A 21,171-nucleotide genomic window follows, 5' to 3' on the forward strand; every position below is an offset into this window, starting at 1 on the left:
GTGGGTCTCCCGGTCCAACCTCCCGGCCCAAGCAGGGTCATCCCAGAGCACACGGCACAGGACCACGTCACCCTGCCCTCACACTGCACCACACTGCGGGGGGCCGCGCCCTCCCGCATCGGGAACCGGAGGCCAACCCCCTTGTTTTCGTGGACGCAAAGGGGGTTTTTCCCCACATCCCCTCCGTGTCAGGCTGTCGCTGGATCACGGAACCCGGCCGCGCAGGGAGCCCCGGGGCCGCGCACCGCCCGCGGCTGCCAGGGGGCCCCGCGCCCGGCCCGCCTGTCCCCCATGGGCTCCGATCCCCCCTGCCCGACCCACCCGGGATGGGGACGGCGCCGCTCCCGCTCTGCCTCCCCTCTCCGCGCTCGGCCCGGGCCCGCCCGCCGACCCGGAAGGGCTGGAGCCGCCGCCGCCGCTTCCTGCCCCTCACACGGCAACGGGGTCGGCGGCTGACACAGTTACCGAGCACATTTCCGACGCTCTGGGCTCCACCCTGACAAGTTTTGCGTCCCCCGTTTTAAAATACCATGTCCCCAAACACAAAGCAATCACGGGATACTGGAACGGTTCCTGATTCTGGTCCGAAATGAAACAAATCCAACCCCTGCTGAGCCCAAAGCGGCTCCAAACAGAAGTAATATCCTATTCTGATTCCAGTGGGTCCTCAGACCTTGTGGATATTCGTCTGGTCTAGCTTAGAATTTACTGAACTTCTATGTGCAGCTGCTTTACGATATTCAAGCGTAAACAAAAATATCTATGAAATACATCGATTCTTAATCTAAAGAAGTGTTTTTGCTTGTTGGTTATTATCATCATCATCATTACAAACAAATATCCAGTACTCTGCATCCTTGTAAAAATCTCCTTAAATGCAGCCAAAATGAGTATTAGGCCACACTGACTCCAGAAGGATGGTAAAATTATTTATTCTTACATTAGTTTATGTACACAGTGAAGACATTTGGCTAGAAAAATGCCTGCATTGTAGTAAGAGATATTCAAACAACTACAAACTGTCAATAAATACGTTAGAAACATACTATATGCTGATGTAGAAATACCCTAAGCTCTTTTGGTTACTTATCCAGTACAATATTATTGAAAAGGTTTTTGGTATTCTTTTCATGCAACATCAAAATTCTTCCTGACAATTCATGCTATACAACATATTTTTTTTTTCTTTATTAGGAATGGGGTGAAGTTTAAAATCCTGTTTACAAGTAGTAAAAAAATCACTGAAAATTTTAACATAAATCTCAATTACTGTAATTAAAAAAAAACAATTTAAAGAAGGTCTTGCCTTTAAAAAAACCCAATTTTCTCAACTAATTCTTTATAAAACAGGTAGTATGTCAAAAGGGATGTTTCCAACACCCAGGACGAATCATTTGTGCTTCAAAATTTTAAGAGGAATATTCATGGCAAAAACCTAAACCCAACCAGTAGGTAGAGGAGAGACTGCAGTACAAACTGGCTAAAACCAAACATGATTTCAAAATCTGTCTAGGAAAACACTAAACACTTATCCACGTCACTATGCCATCACCTACTCTAACAATTAGAAATGGAGTTTTAATAATACTTAGCTCTCTTCATGCTCAAACTTCTTCACAAACATTTAAATAGCTCTAACGTTTCTGCAAGTATTATTATCCCCATTTTACGCTTGGGGTGGTGGAGGCGGAGAGGGCTGGGTATTTGCCAGGATACAGACCACATCCTTTCCATCTTGCCTCCCTTGCTTGTCCAAGTTCTTTATAATTTTCTGTATTTTATACTCAAAGTACTGAGGAGTCCCAGGACACACGGTTGGTACATTTCCATCAGTTATTAGTGGTTATTATGCAAGTTGTGTCACTTTGAAAGTTATGTGACAAATACTGAAGTAATAATCAACATGAAATCCACATCTGAGGCTCAGGGTTGATGACACAGAATGCCACACCACTGTCAAACCAAGCTTTCTCTTTCTGTAACAATACTAGGGACATGAGGCCTAATTCTTTATGCTGTACAGCTGAAATTACTCTTGAAGTCAATCATGGTGGTACAAAAGAATAAAATTGTTCCTTGCCATCTGTTTCTGGGAACACGGAAAGCCCCTATGGTGGCTCAGTACGTCCTGACATTGTAAAACAAAAAGGACTTACAGATGAAAACAAAGATTTCAGATGTGCTAACCCACCAGGAGGTATAGATTACTAAGGTCTCTTCCCTTCCGCCCCCCAATTTGAAAATATATGTGTCTGAGTTACATCCTGAAAACCACATGGGAAAGTAAATGTCTAGCAATAAGATTGCTGATACAAAATGCAGTATTTTGCCTTCATCTTAGTACCAAACCTTGAATTATTTTAGTTGATATCAACATTCCGCACAGAGAGGGCATTTTTCATTTTGTCACATTTGCCCTCTTGAATTTTCTGCCTTATACTTTTCAGTCCATGCCCCGTTTTGATTTTTATCCGGCCTAGTTTACTCTTACTCTAAATCCAGCTTATTGTCTTGCTGTCTCTTGATAAGCTTTGGAGCAATGGATAATGCTGTGGTGTTTCACTACCTGAACTGTGAGAGATGAGAGATGCAAAACTCTGTCACTTGTAATAACAAAATGGCTGAGAATGCAAAATTACATCCCTGTTACAGGCACCCAAAAGGCTTTAAAAAGGCACGTGTATTCTGTGTCACTTGTTCCTCAGTGCCTGATCTTGATAGTTTTAGTCGGTCTCCAATAAACCCCATACAATGCACACATTCCCTTGCAGTATGGAAGGAACTTGAAATGAGAATTAAGATCTTCAGACCACACAGTCAGCAGTTGTTACCCTTTTGTAACAAATGCTGTGTTGTCTGAAGATCTTAATCTTCAGACAAGAAGTTCTTCAAACTGAACAACAAGTTGTTAAAGGGTGGCTGTCACCCTTTAACAAACACTAGAGCTGCACTATCTGTGAGAACTGGGTTCCTACTGCAATCTCACTCCCTAATACTTTTTCCCCCTTCTTCCCCTAACATCCAAATTTCTAGGAGAGAGGAACAGTGCATGTTACGTGGGCTTTCTCCCAGGCAGATATCCAAAGCTTTTCCTGCCTTTTATAAAGCTGGTAAGCCAGAAAACATCAATTTTGCACAGATGTGGAAGAAAAAGAACAGGAGTTTTGCCCCTCTTCCAACAGCACAGCCAAGAGCTGGCAGGCTGGCCGAGTGCCCTGCCTCTGGCCATGTCCTGAGAGGTGAGAAGTGCCTGCAGCTTTTGGCTTCAGATGGGGACTGTGGATGTTTACCACTAATGGAAATCAGTCCCAAGGCACTAGGCAGGAAAGGAAAGGACATAAGAAAGCTGTTGTGACCTGGGCGTACTCTATATAGCTGAAAAACCAGGCTAAAAAAGTAAGAGGCATTGGTGCCTTCCTCTGGGCTTTCTGGAAAAACATAATTAAAACAAATTACAAAAATGCAAGATACTTGGCAAATGTTTTCCCTGCCTAACTGAAGCCATTCTCCCCTCTTCAAAAATCCAGGAGATGGAGGGACTAAGACATATTGATTCAAATTTGCTAATGTTGAAATGTTTCTATTGCAGGCAGGTGAAATGCACTTGCACGTCTGGGCATGGCTTCACTGCTGTGTGAGGGATGGGAGCCCACAGGCCTGCCTGGGCTCCAGGGAAGTTACTGGAGGAGTTTCATCTCCAAACACCAGTTTGGTGATGGGAGAAAAGCATTCCCCCCAGCCTGGACTGAGCCAATCTGGATTGAATGCATGTTTGCACCAAACCGGACTTCTAGCTGCCTTAAAAATGCAGTCTTGAAAAAAGGGTTAAAAAAGGAAAGGCTGACACTTTGGCAATTCATTATGAGTCCAAAAGCTGTGAAACATTCTCAGTAGCTTGATTGGTGGCAATTCACTATTGCATGGCTGGTAGTCACCAAGAAAGCAGTTCTTAATGGTTAAAGCAGTCACATTGATTGGGAACAATTTTCACAATTCCTCCAGATCAGTTAAATCCACGACGACTTTCAAAAACAGAGTGTCATCTCTGATATAGGTGTTCTTTGTGTTCTCCAGGACCGCGTGCGGCACGAAGCGAGGACATCCGGAGGCAATATTCATTTCCCCATCTGGCCTTTTGAAACTGCTGCTGTTGGGGTCGGCTCTAAAGACTTCCACAATGTGATTTTTTTTCCCACTTTGGTCCAAAAGCATAAGTGTAACCTTTTGCTTGAAAGGCCACAGCAGTAGTGAGTCAAATTCCCCCCTCATCACTACAAAGTAGAGAGAGATGTGTGTTCCCTTCCCTGAGCCATCCCCGTTCAGGTAGGCTCTCGCACACAACCTGTACCCACAGCGGCTGGTGTAAAAGGGCTGGCTGGCTATGGAGAGGACACGGCCTTCCACTGCTTCTTTCTTTTTCATCTTGTAGTCTGTGATTTTCCAGATTAATTTCCCATTGTAGCAGGTGCCTTCCAAAAGCTTAAATCGTTCTTCATTTTTATTGAGCTGTGCTTTGTGAATATTGATCTGGAGATCATGTTTGCTGGACTGATCTTCCAAAACAACTGAGAGAAGGGGAAACAAAAAAAGAAATAGGAAAACCAAACCAAAAACAAAACAAAAAAAAAGAGAGAGAGAGAAACGTAAATAAAACTGTCTGAGCACCCAGACTCAAGGTGACAAAACTTAACTACCCAAGCCTGAGTACAGGCTATGAACTAGTGTGACTACAGCTGTTAACTTTTAAAATTGTAATTGCAGCTGGTAGTTGCATAAGAAACACTGGTAACTACAAACGAGATTGAAGGCCTGAAGATGGATAGCACCATGGCCTTCATCACAGTGCACCAGCCAGACCAAGGCCAGTGCTCTGGCCCTGCAGTGCCACAGGAATTCGGGAGACATTGTGCATTAGGGGAAGGCGGGAGAACACAGCTCACACCATCATGGTTTGGTCTTAGAATGCAAGAAGGAAGCCCTTTCCAGTGAAGAGCTGCAACTGACTGACTGTAGCACCAGAGCCTCTACTTAGCTACCAGCAAATCAGCAAACTGCCCCCTCCACAGAAAAGAACCCAAAGTGCTGACATACCCAAGCGCTGATTGTATGTCTCCATCAGGGCAATCTTCTGTTTTACATTTTCGATTGTGTCAAACAGGGGCCGCAAGTCTAATTTACTCTGCTGCTGGTTTGCCATCTGTATTAGCTGTTTCACTTGAGATTCCAGGTGTGCAGACTTATCCAGGTGGCTGGCCAAAGCCTTCCCAGTTCATGCCATTGAGAAAACGTGGGAAGTAGAAGTACAAGAGACATCCATAAAATCAGCCATTTTCTTTGAATTAAGATAATGAAGTCTTTAGCATGTCAGCAGTATCATCTATACAGTGCACTGAAAGTGCTCAGCTGGCTTAGGAACTTACCTCAAATGCTCCTTCATGATTAATTCTGCACATTTATGGATTGAGAATCCCTCATTTGGATCCATTCACGCTGCATCACTTCACTCAACTAAATTATTCAAATTTATACCAGTGTATTTGCCATGGGCATCTGGCCCACAAGGATTTGTAAAGTGCTTTTTGCCTACATCAGGTAACCAAACATCTTTACTGATTAAAATGAAAAGACAATACCATAGTGTAAAAATGCGAAAAGGGCTTGTGGAGATTTGTTATTGCCCTGCTATTAATGATAACTAGTACTGGATAAACATGTCAGAATGTAAGAAAGCAATTGATAAAAAAGGTAAAATCAAAGTCTCACCTGTGTGCTTACCATCAAGTTGCTATTTTTACCAAACAGTTGTGTATACTGTCTGAATTCTTTCTCACACTTTTTAATGGCCTCTGCCAGCTGCTGGATTTTAATCTCTTTACATTCCAGGCTCTTATATAGGTCAGATATCTACAGATGGGAAAAGCAGAGTATAAATGCTAAGGAACACCAAAATATACAATAAGGAAATGAAAACATACGTGGCAGTGAAAAAGTTTACAAGGCAAAGCCTCTAACTGAGCTAGATAGAGCACTACTTAATTCACAGCTTGTGGATAAGCACTAGCAAGAACTGAACATAAGGTAATCAGACTTGAATAGATCTGTGTGGCTACAGGTGCAAAGAGGCCCATATCTCTCATCCCCATCCCCTTCAGCTCTGTAGTGGGATAATATATCCTTATTTGCACACGTGTGCATGTGTGTTTCTGTGTGTATGTATATACATTTTTTTCCCCTCGACTGAGGCCTAACCAGTAAAAGCGATGAGTCAGCGAGGGATACAAACTTCAAAACCAAGTTATAGTGCTTTGGGACACTTGTTTTTTGCATAAACAAGCAAAGAGGAAGTCCACCATCAGTTTGGATGCATTCACCTTAGTAAGACTGGGCATATACCCAGTGTCACCTGCTGGAAGCCACAGAAGTGATCATGAGCAGAAAGGTGCTTGCAACTGGCTCTGGTGCTGCCTCTATACAGAGTGAGTGACTTGGGGCATGTAAAGGCTCCTTTCTGGAGCAACCTGACCAGCCAATGAAAATTTAAAATGCTTTATCTCCAAACCTCATATCCGCTGGAAATAGAGACCAAAAGCAAATGAGATGAGCAATGGCAACGAGCCTCCCACTGTGCCTGGTGGAGAATATACACGCCTGAGCACAGAGAGATTTCCATGTAACTGACTGACTTCACTAGAAAAGCTTACTCTGACTTCTGAGGTGTGCAAAGACCATAAAACAGTCTTCTAAAGTGTAGCTGAGCTAAACTAGGCAACAAATGTAGAGTATCATATCATCCTCCAACCAGTCAAGAACCGCTGAAGAGTGATCATTAAACACGACTTACCTGTTCTTCCAACCGGGAGTTCTTGTCTAAAATCTGCAGCATGTGTTCCCTCAGGGCAGTGTTTTCATGTTCAGCAAGTTTCCCTCTTTTAACCTTAGTGAGGCAGAGGAGGAAGTGAAAGAATCAAATAATAAGCCGATTTTTGAAGCTGTTAGTAAAAAATTTATTGATGAAAACATTCAAAATGTCTCCTCTGTGCTTTGAAAGTAAGGGAATGGCAGTCCTGATTCTCTAGCATAGCATCTTAGCCAATGTTAGAAATGACTGTGAAAGGACATAAAATGGTTATTTTGATTAATGACTCTGATTGGCTTGGGAGACAAAGTCCAGTCCCTATAAAGACAAAGATCTGTAAAACAGTACCTTTGCAAGACATCCATACTGCTTATACGGGCAGTCCACTTCTGCCTCAGGGCACACAGCCTGGTGCTTTTCAATCTGCATGTATTAACACAGAAGTTTGGAATGAAATAAATATTAAGTCATTTGATGCACTTATAAAATCTGAAAGCCTGCATCAGGGGTGAATAAAGGCCACTGTCATGACAACTGCAAACCACTTAAACAGGAAAACGAGTGTTCAGAGTCAATAAGCAAGATAGGTATTTTTCCATACTACAAAACATCAATGGCTTACAGTGACCAAATAACACACTTAAAAGATGGGAGATATATCCCTTTTAGAATCAAACAAAGAAAATACTTAGAGCAATGAAATTTTATTGGCATGGGCCAATGTGGTCTGCAATGCAGCTTTCAGTTTTCATAAATGCATGTGATCTGCTGAATTGCAGTATATGAAAAAATAATAGTACCTCTTTTTTCAGAATTATTTGTGAACAATTTTGGAGACAAGGCACAGGATAATTAGGACAGTCATCTTTTTCATGATTCTGGGGAAAAAGAAACAGAACAAGGCAATGGTTTGAATTTTTTGTGAAGTAGTACATATAGAGGAAGTTATGCAAAAAGTAATCCCAAACATACACGTGCAAGTCACATATCACCTTGTTGTTCATAAGAGAGCATCAATAATTGGTATTATTTAAAGCATATTTATTATACTTTCTCCTTCAGCTACTCAACCAAATTTTGTTTCAGGAGTTGTTAAGTACCATTGCAATGCTGGAGACTTTTCACTCAGTAACATCAAGAGGAAACACATACTAGGGATTCCCAGGGAATGCTTCATAATCTTACCTTTATGTTAATGAACACCACATATGTATTACAGTACTGACACATTTCTTCTCGAAATTTACAGTGCTGGCTCAAGTGTTCTTTCACGTCTTTCCGAAGAATTTGATCACAACATCCGTCATTAGTGCATTGCATGCTTTCAAACAAACACTGCTGAAGATGTTCCTGCAACACACAACAGCAAATTAAACCCCAAAGTATTTCATTGCATCTCAATTTACCCAGCAGACCCTCAGAAACAGCTGGCAGAGTCCTTTGTATGACTTTCACTTTTCATTCAATCGATACACCAAAAAAAGGCCCAAATGGCCAGTATGACTTGGCGAGTTTCCTTGAATCAACATATGGCACCTAAGCATACAGAATATGTACAGACACTGGATATACTAAAACTACATAATAATACTAGATATACTAAAACTACATAAAGCAAATGGTTCTTATTAAAAAAAAAATAACCAAAGGCCAAGCTGAACAAGGTAACAGCCATAATATTTGTTACTTATGGTGTATAGCTAAGTCATAATTTTTGTACTTAAACCAAATTGCTACAATAACTCTGGAGACAATGACTGGGATTTAGCTGATCATAAATACACAGAATTGTCATGAAAATCAAAGGCTTCAAAATCTGATCAAGCAAACTAACCTGATATCGTCCCAGAATTATTTTTGAATTGCAGTCAGGAAAGTTTTTGCAGAACACATGCAAATTGAGAACTTCTCTCTTACAGCAGTTGTCTTTGAATACCTGTAAAGGAAGCAAACCAGCTTTCATATGCAGCCACATAGGATGTTATGAATAATATAAAAGAGCAAATATCACTACAGATCTCCTAAGCATGCAAGTGTAGACTCCATAATTGTGAGTATGGCTCTTGATAATTCATATTGAAAATTTATATTATAAATATAAATAAAACCATAAATGAATTTCTAATAAGCACAGGCCTTTCTCCCCATATAGTTATTCCACAGATGCTGATCCATCCCACAGCCAGCAGGACTAGTAGCACAGGAGCTATATAACCACTGTCAAAGCCTGCCTGTACCTAGAAGAAAGCAGCTGGAGCTAACAGGCCCCAAAGGCCATCCAGCTCTGTGCACAGTCCACAATGTTCAAGCAGTGCAGCGTGCCTTTGGGATGGAGACAATGCCGAAACATCCTTTCTACTGTACTCAGTTGTGTGTGCAGAAGCAAATTAAGCCCCTGGAGCAAACTTTAAGTCTTATTTAGAGCTCTTCCTGTAAGGAGCACTGTAAATGTTGCACTGTTGTCATCAAAATTTGTACAAAGTAGAAGGCGGTAAAGGAAAAACAAAAATCACATGGACAGTCTGATTACAGCTTCCTTTCAGGAGTACGACAGAGAGGAAGCAGACATTTGATTTCACTACAAAATTCATTCTGACATGATCAAGTATGTATACTTTTAAGTATACTTAAAAGTAGTATACTTTTAAGCCTTGGCATATAAATAAGAACAAATTATTCCATTACAAAAAAAAACCCAAACAAAACAAAAACCAACCAAACAGAACACTAGAAAACAAAACAAACAAACAAATAAAACCCAAACAAAACAACAGTAATTTGTAAAATAAAACAGATTAATTTATCTTTTCTTCTAAAAGTCACCCAAAAGTAAATTAGGTCTGCAGGGTTAATGAGATCTAATGGAGATAGTTAAGGAGCAAGTTATAGCCAAGTGAAAACAAAGACAACTAAATAAACAAGATAACCCAGAAAGATGGGGCATTAAAAAGTAAGTCAATAAACTCTCCACTAAAAAAAAAAAAATCTGATGACTAGGGAAGATTTAGAACTTTGTGAAACTCTTTGACACTTTACTGAAAATAGAGAAGACTAAAATGAAATAACTTCAGAGAGGTATAAAAATAAATTTTTATGTATACAGTCATACTTCCTTTCCGGGAGAGCATCACTGAGTATACTATTTCCCTTAGCATCATTTCAGAGACAAAAACTTGCTCTGCCCTGAGGACTAAGAGCCACCTTGTCCTCAGCTCTCTTGCCTTTTCCATGCAGATGTTGCCTGCTGAAGTAAAGCTACGGTCACTTACCTCGTGCATTTTTATTGTTTCTTTGTCGACAGGACAGGTGGGTACTGCATTTAACTCCCTAGAGCATAAGAAGAGTCATATTAACTCACAGAAAATTTTATTTATTTTATGAAATTGGGCTATGCTATAATCTGACTCTGACATAAGTCATATGATACCAGATACCATAAAAACAAAAAAGTGCTCTGAATCCACTTTCATCTGGCAACCACATAGCCAAATTCTGGCCAGAGTTCTACGAGGGCATTAATCTGAATGTGAATGTGCAACAGAAAACAGAGTTTGTCTTATGAATGTTAAATGGTAAAAACCATAAGATGGTTTTAAATTAAGAGGACTTTGTCACTCTCAGGCCATCTGCTGCTCTCAAATGTTGTATCTCAAAAAATCCCATTGTGTATTAAACCTAGCCTTTGCCTAGCAGAAGCAGTGCCCTCCTTGCTACACCAGTGAAAGATCTAATGGCTGGTGCCTTAAAAGGCTTTGAGAAATCCTGTAATAAGGGGCAAGAAAACACTTATTGAGGCAGTACAAAAGGGATGCAACCCAGAGAGAAAGTAGCAAATATGAAGCATCTAAAATTCACAAAAGGTAACTAGCGACATCCGTCCACATAAAGAGGCTCCTCTGCAGCCTAGCCGGGAGAAATCTTGCCCTCAGGAACAGCAAACAGTACATAATGTATTCCCAGACAGGTCTGTGGGGTAGAGTCATTTGTAGCAGATAATTCCCAAGCAGATGCCAGCAGCCTTGTGATCTGACTGCAGTATCAGGTAATACTAACAACAATTTTATAACTCCACTAAAAAAAAATTTCCAAAGAAATTTTACAGAAGAAAGTGAACACCGCTTAATCTAACCACCAGTGCCAATACTGTGAGACATCACCAAAACCAAATTCTCTGCAGAGCACCATGCCAGACAGACAGACAGACTGAAACAGCATCTCACACAGTAGTGCTCCAGCTTACATAACAATTTCTCGTTCACCAGCACTGGGTATGGTCTTTAAGGACACCTTTAAAACACTGAGCATGCAGTCATTGAGTTCATCAGAGTCCTTCCATTGACTCCTTCAGCGTCTTACTAGAGCAGTAATACTATTATGGCACTCACTGCTGATTCATACAAGACGTTGAATTTTTTTTTAGGAAAGGGAATACAGGGAGTTTGTGAACACAGGAGGAGTTTGCACTCACCTCAAAGAAAGAATGCACTGCTGGCAGAATCGGTGCCCACATCCTGTCTGGTGGGGGTTGTGAAGGACGAGGTGGCAGTAGGCGCACTTGTACCGATCCTCTAAGGTTTCAACAAACTTGTAGTCGGCGTCAGGCTCAAAGTCCAGAGAGGTGGTGCTGGCAGAGTTCTGGCGTGTGAAGATGCCCGAGACAGCAGTGGGTTCGTCACAGGCCATGGGAGCTGCACTGGGAACCAGACACAGGGGGAATCTCTTCAAATACTCACTGGCAGCCACGCTGCATCAGCTACTGCTTGCAGCAGGGTGCCACTTGCGGGAGGGCTGGCATCTGCAGAGGGGTGAGACAGATTCCAGAGGGAAACACGGCACCAGCTATGGAAGAACAACAAAACGCTCAGAGAACTGCAAAATGATAATTACGTGACAAGCATCAAAGCACACTCCTTTGGAAAAGAGTATCACAATTTGTAAACAGAGATTTTTATGTTTGTGGGGTTTTTTTTAATATTTTCTTGCAGCAGTTCTTAGTCTGGAAAAAACTACAAGAGTCAGTAGTCAGACACGGTTGGGGAAAGCAGAGGCCTAGCCTTTGCCCTAATGTTCACCAGGAAAGTCTACACTTAAGGTAGAGCCCACCCACATGACTTCACAAGTTCATTGCACTGCTTCAAGCAGGAGGTGGCTTTGTGGTTCACAGCAAGGAGCATACAAAAATAGGCAGCAAGGGGATTTTACCTTCAGTTTAGGTGTTGCAGGAGTTGAAGCCTCTTAACTTGACATCTTTCTTTTTTTTTCTGTTGATCCCTCATTTATAGCAGTAAACTCCTACTTTTTCAAAGTTTTATTAAATTATGTGCAAGTCCTTGGCTATATTAATCCTGTCTGCAAGAAGTGGTGGAAAAAAAAGAAAGAAAAGCGAGATTGCAATCAGAGGTGTGACGTAAGTTTTTCTTTCAACCTACTGATGTTCATACGTGGCACAGGAATGCAATTTCCCAGTAGGAAAAACTGTCAACATTTTTTTCCAGCCTTAAGACACAAACCTCGAGACCTCTGTCACCAGTCCCTTAATCTCACAGTAGTTTTTTTGCAAGTAGCTCAAGACCTAGAGCCACTCTGGTTTGCATTTCTTGTAGCTTTGCACTCAGAAGACATTTTCCTTACAGGATGCATACGAAAGCACAACACCTGAGCTCTCAGACTGTTTCACAGGAGAAGTGCTCAATTTTATAGCGGTGCCACGGGACGCTATCTCTCCTCTGTGCGCACCACCCACCCTGTCAGACACTCAAGTCACTCTTACTGGCTTCAGCACCTCTCTGAGAGCTCTCACTCAGCTGCTGTAAGGTCACTGAGGGTATCTGCTGCCTTCGGAGAGAAGCAGGGCCAACACACCACCAACCTTTTGGCTGGCATGAAATAATATGGCAAGTACAGACACACTGCCCTGCCTCTCTGCTGCAGTGTGTTCCTGGCCCATGAAAGCAGTGACTAGTGCTGCGCTATGCACAGTGCAGCACTGCCACAGACCACATCAGGCTTCAGAAAGCAACATCCATTTTCCTTTCTATTTTAACAACCCACACTGGGCAAGGAATTCCTGTGGACAGTTAGTGTACCTGAACAAAAAACAAGCCAAAGCACTTAAACAACTAAAATGTATTCCACAGCAAACATTTGAGTGCTCCTGTAACTCAGCACCCTTGTTCACGGTTGTACCCGGTATTTACCTTCCCAGCTTGTGAGGGTCTCCCTGTTATCCACCAGGCTGAATGTCTGACATACTCCAGCACAACTGATCACCCAACATTACGGCGGATTCGTGGGATTTGGGGAGACCTCCAGGCCTTAGGATGCTGGCCCCATAACCTGTGAGGTGAATGCCCTTCCCCCCGCCCCTGCACGTGGCCCGGCGACCCCGCAAGGAGCACACACAGACCACACAGGGAGGGACGGACGAAAGAGAAAGTTTATTGTGGGGTTGGGGTTTATAAGGCTTTTAGGAGGGTCAAAAGGGGACCAATCACAAGGTCAGGGTCACACAGAAAAAAACATCAGGTAAAGGGTCAACAACCAATAGAAAGGGGTTAACAAGGGACCAATGAGAAACACCTCAGGACACCTTCCCAGGACACTCTGTGTGAGACAAGAGCTTCACAGGGGGTGTCGGGAAGAAGGAGACAGTGACACTGCAGAAAATACAAAAAGCCATTTTGAAACATGTTTAAACCACAGTAAAAACTTCTGTCTCCATAATGTTTGAGCTGTTTTCCTCACCAATCCATCTCTGACAGGAGTTTTTCCATCCTGCATATGGCAAATCCATTGCCACACAACATCCACAGCCCTCAGGAATATGAACCTTAATCATATTTCAGGCATAAAGACTTATTATTCCAACTGGAGTTTGCAAATTACCCTGTTTGGTCCCTCCACATGAACAGCCTCCTGCTTCAAACTAGAGATGGTTGCCCATTTGGTCCTTTCATTTTTAAACAGCTGACCTTTTCTTCTCTGAAAATGGGGTTCCCAGTTCCCTGACATTTAATAAGGACCAATTCTAATTTCTTCACATCAACCAGAGATGCCAAAATGCAGCCTGAGGGATTACCACCCTCATGCCTGGGCTGCCTCTGTAGCAGATGCCAGCAGCAGAGCATGCCTGCTGCTTCAGAGGCAGATGGAGAGCTGTCACCATCAATTTCCACAGCACAGATTACCTACAGGATGAACTGCCTAAGAACTCATTCTCTTGTCAGCAGGTGAGAACCCTGAAACAATTTTCCTTCCTTTTTCTTATTAGTGCTCTCTCCCATTTACATGGCATCCACTTTCCTGAGTCCTATTACACTCCATTACTTACATCATCTGATGGCATGGTTTAGCAAGCTAATGCCACACAGTCTAAAAACACATATATAAAAAAAAAATCAATGTTTTATCCATTTTGCTGTTAAACATCTTCCTTAACTCCAGAATTTCTTCCAGCTGCGGTGAACAGATGTTTTAGGCAAAAAAGTTATGGGACACATTAAGAAGAAACATAGTCACCAGCCCAAAATCCTATCTAGAAACTCCTTCAGAGCTCTCGCTGTTCATTAAATCAACCAAAATCATTCCCATCTCTTTCTGCAAGGAACACTGCTGTGGTACAACACCTTCCAATTCTCTTGTTGAAATGAGAGCCTTTATCTCCTTAAACACTTTCATAATGAACCCAACCCAAAAAATGGAGACCCTCCGTGAAAGAACCTCCTCCACCTCAGCCTCACTCAGGACTGCACTGCACAGCTAAGGGCAGCTCAGGGCACAGGAAAGAGCATTTCAGGTGAAAGGTGATCCTGCCTGCTAAGAGTGCAGAACGGAAACCTCTGGGTGCCCAGCAGGGATGTTTGCCACTGCTGACAGCCTTGCAGAAGGTTTGCTGCGGGGTTTGCAGCTGTTTTGCTGGAGGAAATGGGCTGCCCCAGGAGAGGGCCTGTGGATGGCAATGCTTTGCCCAAGCTGAAGAGGTGCCTGTGTGAATCAGCTGGGGAGAGGAGCTGAGAAACAGCAGCCCTGTGCCAGACCTAGTGCCAGCCAGCGCTCGGCGGGATGTGATCCAAACCATCACAGGCAGCAAGTAATTCCCATCCCAGTGCTCACCAGTGACTCGGGCGGGTCACAGAAGCTCTTCTTCCACTTTTGGCTTCCAGCACCTGGGCTCTCTGTACTGAAACCAAAGAGAAACCGTCAGGGGAAAAAGTGCTTTTTGGTGACAGTGAGAGCACGCCAGGGTTATCTGAATCAATTTCCTGCTTACGCTGATGCCTGGCCAGTGTAGGTAGGGGATGAGGGACGCTTTCACTTCTGCCTGCTCACAGCTAACAGCAAGGGGAAGGTGTCCTGTCTTTGTGTACTCTCAGATTTTTCAGCACACGTGTGAACCATAATGCTGTTTTAAAATAGCAGAGAGAGGCAGGTTTATGCTGTATAATGATGCTCTTGTGGCAGACACAAAGGGATTTTCACTGCACCTCCACTGCAACAGCATGCACACAAAAAACACCCCAGTTTATGGAGACTGAAAATCTACACATTAAAAAACCCGGATTTCCATATACTGAAATAAATAGAATTAATTCTGGCCACACATAAAAAAAAGCAGTATGACTCACTAAAAACTAAGCCCAAGTCCTATAAACAGCTACCAGTGAGTGGGAGCTCAATGGCAGCACAGCACAAAAAGCTCCCAGCTGCACCTTCCTACCACTTCAGCATCCCAGCCCTGCCTGCACCAATAGCTGCGCAAGCAAAATGCTTCTGGAACAACTCTTCATACACAGATGCTTTAACTTCACTGGAAGTAATCCAAGGGGGAGAATTTTCATAATAAAAATAAACTTTACTAAATGTGGGCTATCCTATTTTAACTACCACCACACCAAATTGAGCCCAAACACTTTCCATTAAAATACACCCCACTTAGTATTTCTAACTGTTCAGAAACTGAGCAAGACATGAGTACAACATAATAATAAGGAGAAAAATCAGTATGGGCATGACTTACTAGGATATAAAATGGCATTAACATTTTAAAGCCATGTTCAAACAGCTACCCTCCAGCAGTGCTGCTGCCTATCTATGGCACCAGTAGTCAGAATGGACAAAGGCCATATACAAACCTGATGTCCCATTGAACTACTGTGGACAGATTAACTTCTTTTAGTTACAAAAATATACTTTCTGCACGCACACAGATTAAACATTCCCTATAATGTGGGTGCTCTTTTTAAAGAGAGTATTTTTCTCCTGTTTCCTCTCACATGAAGCCAAACCCCCCTGAAAGATCAGCACATATGAGCTACGAGTGCACCATTACGGCAGGCTGCAGCACCAAAACTTCCAGGACAGCAGACCTGAGGCACAGGCACTGGGTGCCACCCATGCCTTTTAGACTGAGAAGGGCAAATATCAGCGTTGTTATCAGAGATTTGGTCACCATGCATGGACTAGACAACAGGATCCTTGGTCCTGCTGCCCAGCAAATGGGGGCTGAGAGCATGGCTTCTGCTGTGTACACTGCATGAGGGGAAGGCAACTCTCCAGGATTGGGGTATTGCTCAATAAAAAGCACTGTGATTACTTCTTCACTTACCATGCTTCCATGAAATACATACAACAGGGAACAGAAAAAAAGTTATACACCTATGTTCCTGTAGCTCTACTTCAGCTCTATTGCTTTGCCCTAAGGCACCTGGCAGGGACAAGTCTTAGAAGATGCCCTGTCCCTCTCTCTCAGATTATGTACCTTTTATGGTACATCAGAACTGGAAGCCTGTCTTAGTCACAGTGGGAAAAGTTTGTCAAATTTAGAGGTCTAAGATCAAGTCACTTCATTGGGAGCTGACAGGCAGAAACATGATGGACGGGAACATACCTTGCATTAAAATGACCCTGTCCAAGTTGCCTTATAAGGTAGGTAGATTAGCTACCTCCCTATTTTTAATTAAAATAACAAAGTTGTATGATTTACTATTTACTATAATGCCTTCTACAAAAACACTGTATTTTGGGGACAAGAAATATATGCCCCAACTCTTAACATACACAGTGGAAGAGGTAACAGAGTCTGCTAAAGAATGGCTAAAAATATCTATACAGTTTGAGATACATATTTAAGATATAGCAAATTATATGGAGTCATGTGAAAACAGCAGATTATGACATCTGACATCACTGAGGGATCATCCTTGTCCCTTCCGACCCAGAAGAGATACAACATTTTGACTGCTGACAACAAAACACACTTGCAGAGTCCCCATGGGGGAGAAGAACCCCAGCTGCATGACGTGTGTCACCCCAGCACAGAGGCTGTAGAGGGAAAGGATCCCCTCCTGCACCAACACAGACCCACTGCTGATACTCAGGGCTTACTCCCACTTCACCTGGCACTAAATCAGCCTCAGGAGCTGCTCTCCTGTTATCCTAATCACTTCAAAACTGCCATGCAGTGACCAGCTGGTACCCAGGACAGAATATTTCTAATAGCAAAAATTTCCTATTGGATATGTGCCTGAGCACCTACAGGGGATGTTGCTGCAAAGGACAGCAGAACAAACACTTTCTTTTGGATATAGACAATACTATCCTATCCAAATTCCAGTATTACCTTATTGTCAAGGCACAGTAAAATCTTACTAAGCAAGCATCAGTTTGCTAATCTCCATAGGCAAATTTTCACTAAGCAGAGTAAGACGGTAGGGTTTCCTTTGCGTAGAGGTACAGTCAAGCATTACAATGAATTCCCGTAAGACTAGACATCAGCAGGTTTTTAAGACACAGATTACAACACAGATAGCATAAAAAAAAAATTAAAAGATACCCTCTTACAACCAATGAAGTCTGTCCGGTGCTGAAGCAGCTCTGATTTTACAACCAGTTTATTTATTTGCTACATCTACTGTTTTCCCTGGGTGTTCTAAAAATAATGAATTAATTTTGCATTATCTCTCTATGTCTAATCAACACAATATTGTTACAGTAATACAGAGAACTTTTGCCTTAAAATAATCACACTCATAGCTGGAAAATAACTTTGTTCCCATCACTTCTGTAGCAATCCCTGGCTTGCACGTTCCCAAGCACCAACAGAAATTTCAGCAACAAGGCTCTGCCACTCACCCCTATGACACTGTGGCACCACTTTGCTAGTTCAGGGGTGAACGCAGTTTCTGAGATGTTTTGGGGTCTGCAGCCTTCCCCCAGCACAGCCCTGTGCCACTCACACCCCTGTGTGCCACAGTGTACCCCTGAAGAGCCCTTCAGAAATGAGAAATAATTCTAGCAATGGTAAGATCCTGCCAGCATTAACAAGACACGTTCTGGTAAAGCCTTACCTGGAAATGGTAGCTGGTCCTCAATGGGGAGAAAATGAGAGAGAGAGAGAGAAAGAGAGACAGAGTGCACCAGCGTAAGCTTTGTGGTTAACACAACAGTATGAGCATTTTAAAACAGCAAGGGAGTGGAAATCCCCCAGAGTACCTTTGAAAAAGATCATGTATAAAAATGTTTTAGAAGCGTTAGGATAAAAGGCGAGCCACTGAAAAGTATTTTGCCTTACTGAAATGATGAAGGGACTGCAGAATTTACCACCTGGAGCAACACAAGGCTACCAAGGATGTTTCTCACAGTTTTTAATCAATGATACAGAATATTTTTTACCTTTCACAAAAGTGGTTATTGATGTGACCAAAAAAAAAAATACACGGGCAGCAGGAAACACATAAGGACATATGGAAAACCCAGGTCCAACCCTCTTTATCCCTCCACAGCAGCCTTGGCAGGCCCAAGTGAACCCACTCGCTGCAGGAAGTGAAGCATCAGCTCATGGAGGAAACAGCACTGGCTCAGTCACATCAGCTCATGCTACTGGCTGCACAGGCATGTCACATTTAAACAGAACCCTGAAACTGAAATAAAATCCATTTTAAGAAAATAAACATTTATATTTGTGTTTGTAATAATTTAAGTGACCATAAACCCTAATGATTTTGTAGGCAGAACTTAATCATGCACACAGGATTCTGGGCAGCCTTCATCTCCACTGACTGTGCATCAGCTTCCCTTGCCAGCCAAAAATGTGCTGCCCTTGCAGCAGTGCCAGTGACTCCATCTCTTCCCCCACTCTTTCTTTTTCCTTCTCTGCCCCCTCCCCTTGCTTTCTGGTCTCTTGGCTTTTTTTTCTTCATCCCCTAAAATAAAGTATCTTATTTTCTATAAAAGCAATAATTTTTAAGTCTCTTGTTATTTAAAATACTAATTTTCCAAAGAAAGCTTCTATCTTGTAGTAAATGTAACATATACCCTCTTTAGCCTTTTCCCTTTAACTAAGCTTGCTCCCAGAGCATTTCTAACCTATTTCAATTTCCATCTGCCCTCCCAAGAGGTATCTCAACCTCCTGCATGTTCTCCTGAATCTTCCTTGAAGCTCTGGAACAGACTAGTCATTGCATCATGAAGTCAGTGGGAAAAGGAAAGGCATGAACTTGCAGGCATGCTGCTTCATTATGGGATCAAATCAATTGATCCAAGATGCATTTCTAAGTGCAGCCTAAGCTCACTTCTGCAGTCAAGCTTTTTATACCAGAAGGTATCCTTTCATCCTTGCCATGAACCTGTCCTCAGAGTGCTTCCTGGTCAAGCTGTAGACTGTACACCATCTTGGACCAGGCTGACATCAGAACAGCACAACAGCTTGTACATGGGCTTTCTTTGAACCTGGCAGCTCTGAGGGAAGGACACATCCGCCTGGTTTTGTCAGGAGGAGACAGCACTGCATAAAGTGTAATGCTCTGTAAGCACAGCTCCAGGAAGCACCATCTGCTTCTGGGAAGCTTTGGGGAAAACCCCAAATGGAGAAGTTGAGTGGGAACAGGATCTTAATTTTAAACAATCTGTCTGCAGATGAGTGGAGAGCAACAGGCCAGTGTTATTGTTTGCAATCAGTCCAACGCCAACTTCAGTGCTGAAACCCTGACCAAGTTTCAAGCAGATTCAAGGGGATGAAGTTGAGTGAAAAGACAGACAGTAACAGCATTTAGGAAAGTAAATGAAGGAAGAGACATAAAAACAAAATAATAAACAAAAGTTACTGAAAAAAAGTAACAGGAACAAATAGAGAACAAGACAACTAAGAGGTTTTAATTTTTTATCTTTTGTTGTATTGAAGCCAAAGTGAGTCCTCACTTTTCCTAACAAACAATAGTTCATTACACATTTTGCAGAACTAAGTCTTTGAGGCTTTGAAGCCCATGTCTCTTTCTCTGTCCCATGGGGACACACTATCCAGGACTTCAGTTGGTTTGGCCATGAAGAGATTCGCTAGGCTTAACTGATTCTTGGTTTTAATTTTCCACACCCTGACCCTTTGACTCAGTCTTAATAAAGAACTTCACCAGTATCTATACAGAAATCTATGAATCAACTCAATGGTTATTCATTCGAATTACCAGGATGAGCTTAAATTTTGTTCTAATGCACACGTGTCTGATGACATACAGACACACATTTTTCTAGTCACAGTCATTACTGAAAACATAACTGCTAACATCAAAATCCAAATGCAGTTGGGGACCCCCTGAACTTCCTGTTGGGAAAGCAGTGAGAGCAAAAGATTGCCACCATTTTCTTTTCTAAAAGAACAAACAAACAAACAAAAAACTCAGGAGAAAGGATGTGGTCTTAAGAAGTCCTTCCCTTTAGGACAGATTTACAGAGGTAAGAACCAGGAGCAGTGCTTTCATGTGGCCCCCTCTCTAAATGCAATCAGCACTGGAAAGGCTACCCATGCACGCTGCCACAGCCAGGCAGCGGCACAGCAAGCCCCAGCACTGCCATAGGCCTGGATGAATGCTGGAGCATGCCACATGGACCTGCTGAGAGGGATGGAAGACAGAACCACCCCTTTTGGTATCAGGCAAGATGCCACAAAGAGGGCTGCTGAACATGCAGTGAGCAGCATCCAACCCTGCACCAGTTCTAGCTTTATTGCTTCCAGCAGTGAACAACATTGCTGTTTCTAGTGACATTAAGGTGCATCTTAGGCATCATCAAGGTCCAAGTTCAAAACTCCTGAGTGAAAAACTGCCATGACACAAGGTTTAATGACAATGACAGTGAAAAAGACAAATGCACAAGCTTTATTTTCTTTACAAAGAGTGTCCAGTAGCCTTTCATGATATCTTTCATTGGATATGTGATCTGACAACTGTTTGTAACTGCTCTCTCTAAGACAATATTGAGAAACAAAACCCTTGATTTTTTCTTTCTTAGTTATAAAGAGCCACATTCCAGTTTCAAGCATATGG

General features: G+C 42.5%; 1 protein-coding gene across 4 annotated transcripts in view; it reads right to left on the reverse strand.

Annotated features, from left to right (window-relative positions):
* Positions 1–908: 908 nt before the first annotated feature.
* Positions 909–21,171, reverse strand: part of TRAF5 (TNF receptor associated factor 5) — a 23,724-nt gene continuing 3,461 nt past the window's right edge. The window contains exons 1-13 of one of the 4 annotated variants that reach the window (XM_017811680.1): positions 18,202–18,240; positions 14,969–15,035; positions 12,059–12,205; positions 11,325–11,695; positions 10,126–10,183; positions 8,691–8,792; positions 8,042–8,206; positions 7,657–7,734; positions 7,205–7,279; positions 6,842–6,934; positions 5,776–5,904; positions 5,092–5,260; positions 909–4,565 (exon numbers count right to left, since the gene is read on the reverse strand). In XM_017811680.1, the coding sequence (XP_017667169.1) occupies positions 3,988–4,565; positions 5,092–5,260; positions 5,776–5,904; positions 6,842–6,934; positions 7,205–7,279; positions 7,657–7,734; positions 8,042–8,206; positions 8,691–8,792; positions 10,126–10,183; positions 11,325–11,539 (1,662 nt within the window). In that variant the 5' untranslated portion in view covers positions 11,540–11,695; positions 12,059–12,205; positions 14,969–15,035; positions 18,202–18,240 and the 3' untranslated portion in view covers positions 909–3,987. Of the gene's footprint in view, positions 4,566–5,091; positions 5,261–5,763; positions 5,905–6,841; positions 6,935–7,204; positions 7,280–7,656; positions 7,735–8,041; positions 8,207–8,690; positions 8,793–10,125; positions 10,184–11,324; positions 11,696–12,058; positions 12,553–14,968; positions 15,036–18,201; positions 18,241–21,171 lie in introns of those variants that run through there. The other 3 variants (XM_017811676.1, XM_017811678.1, XM_017811679.1) reach the window with 3 other exon arrangements.

Source organism: Lepidothrix coronata, unplaced genomic scaffold, assembly GCF_001604755.1.
Source record: "Lepidothrix coronata isolate B3197 unplaced genomic scaffold, Lepidothrix_coronata-1.0 Scaffold33, whole genome shotgun sequence".
Classification (NCBI taxonomy): Eukaryota; Metazoa; Chordata; class Aves; order Passeriformes; family Pipridae; genus Lepidothrix; species Lepidothrix coronata.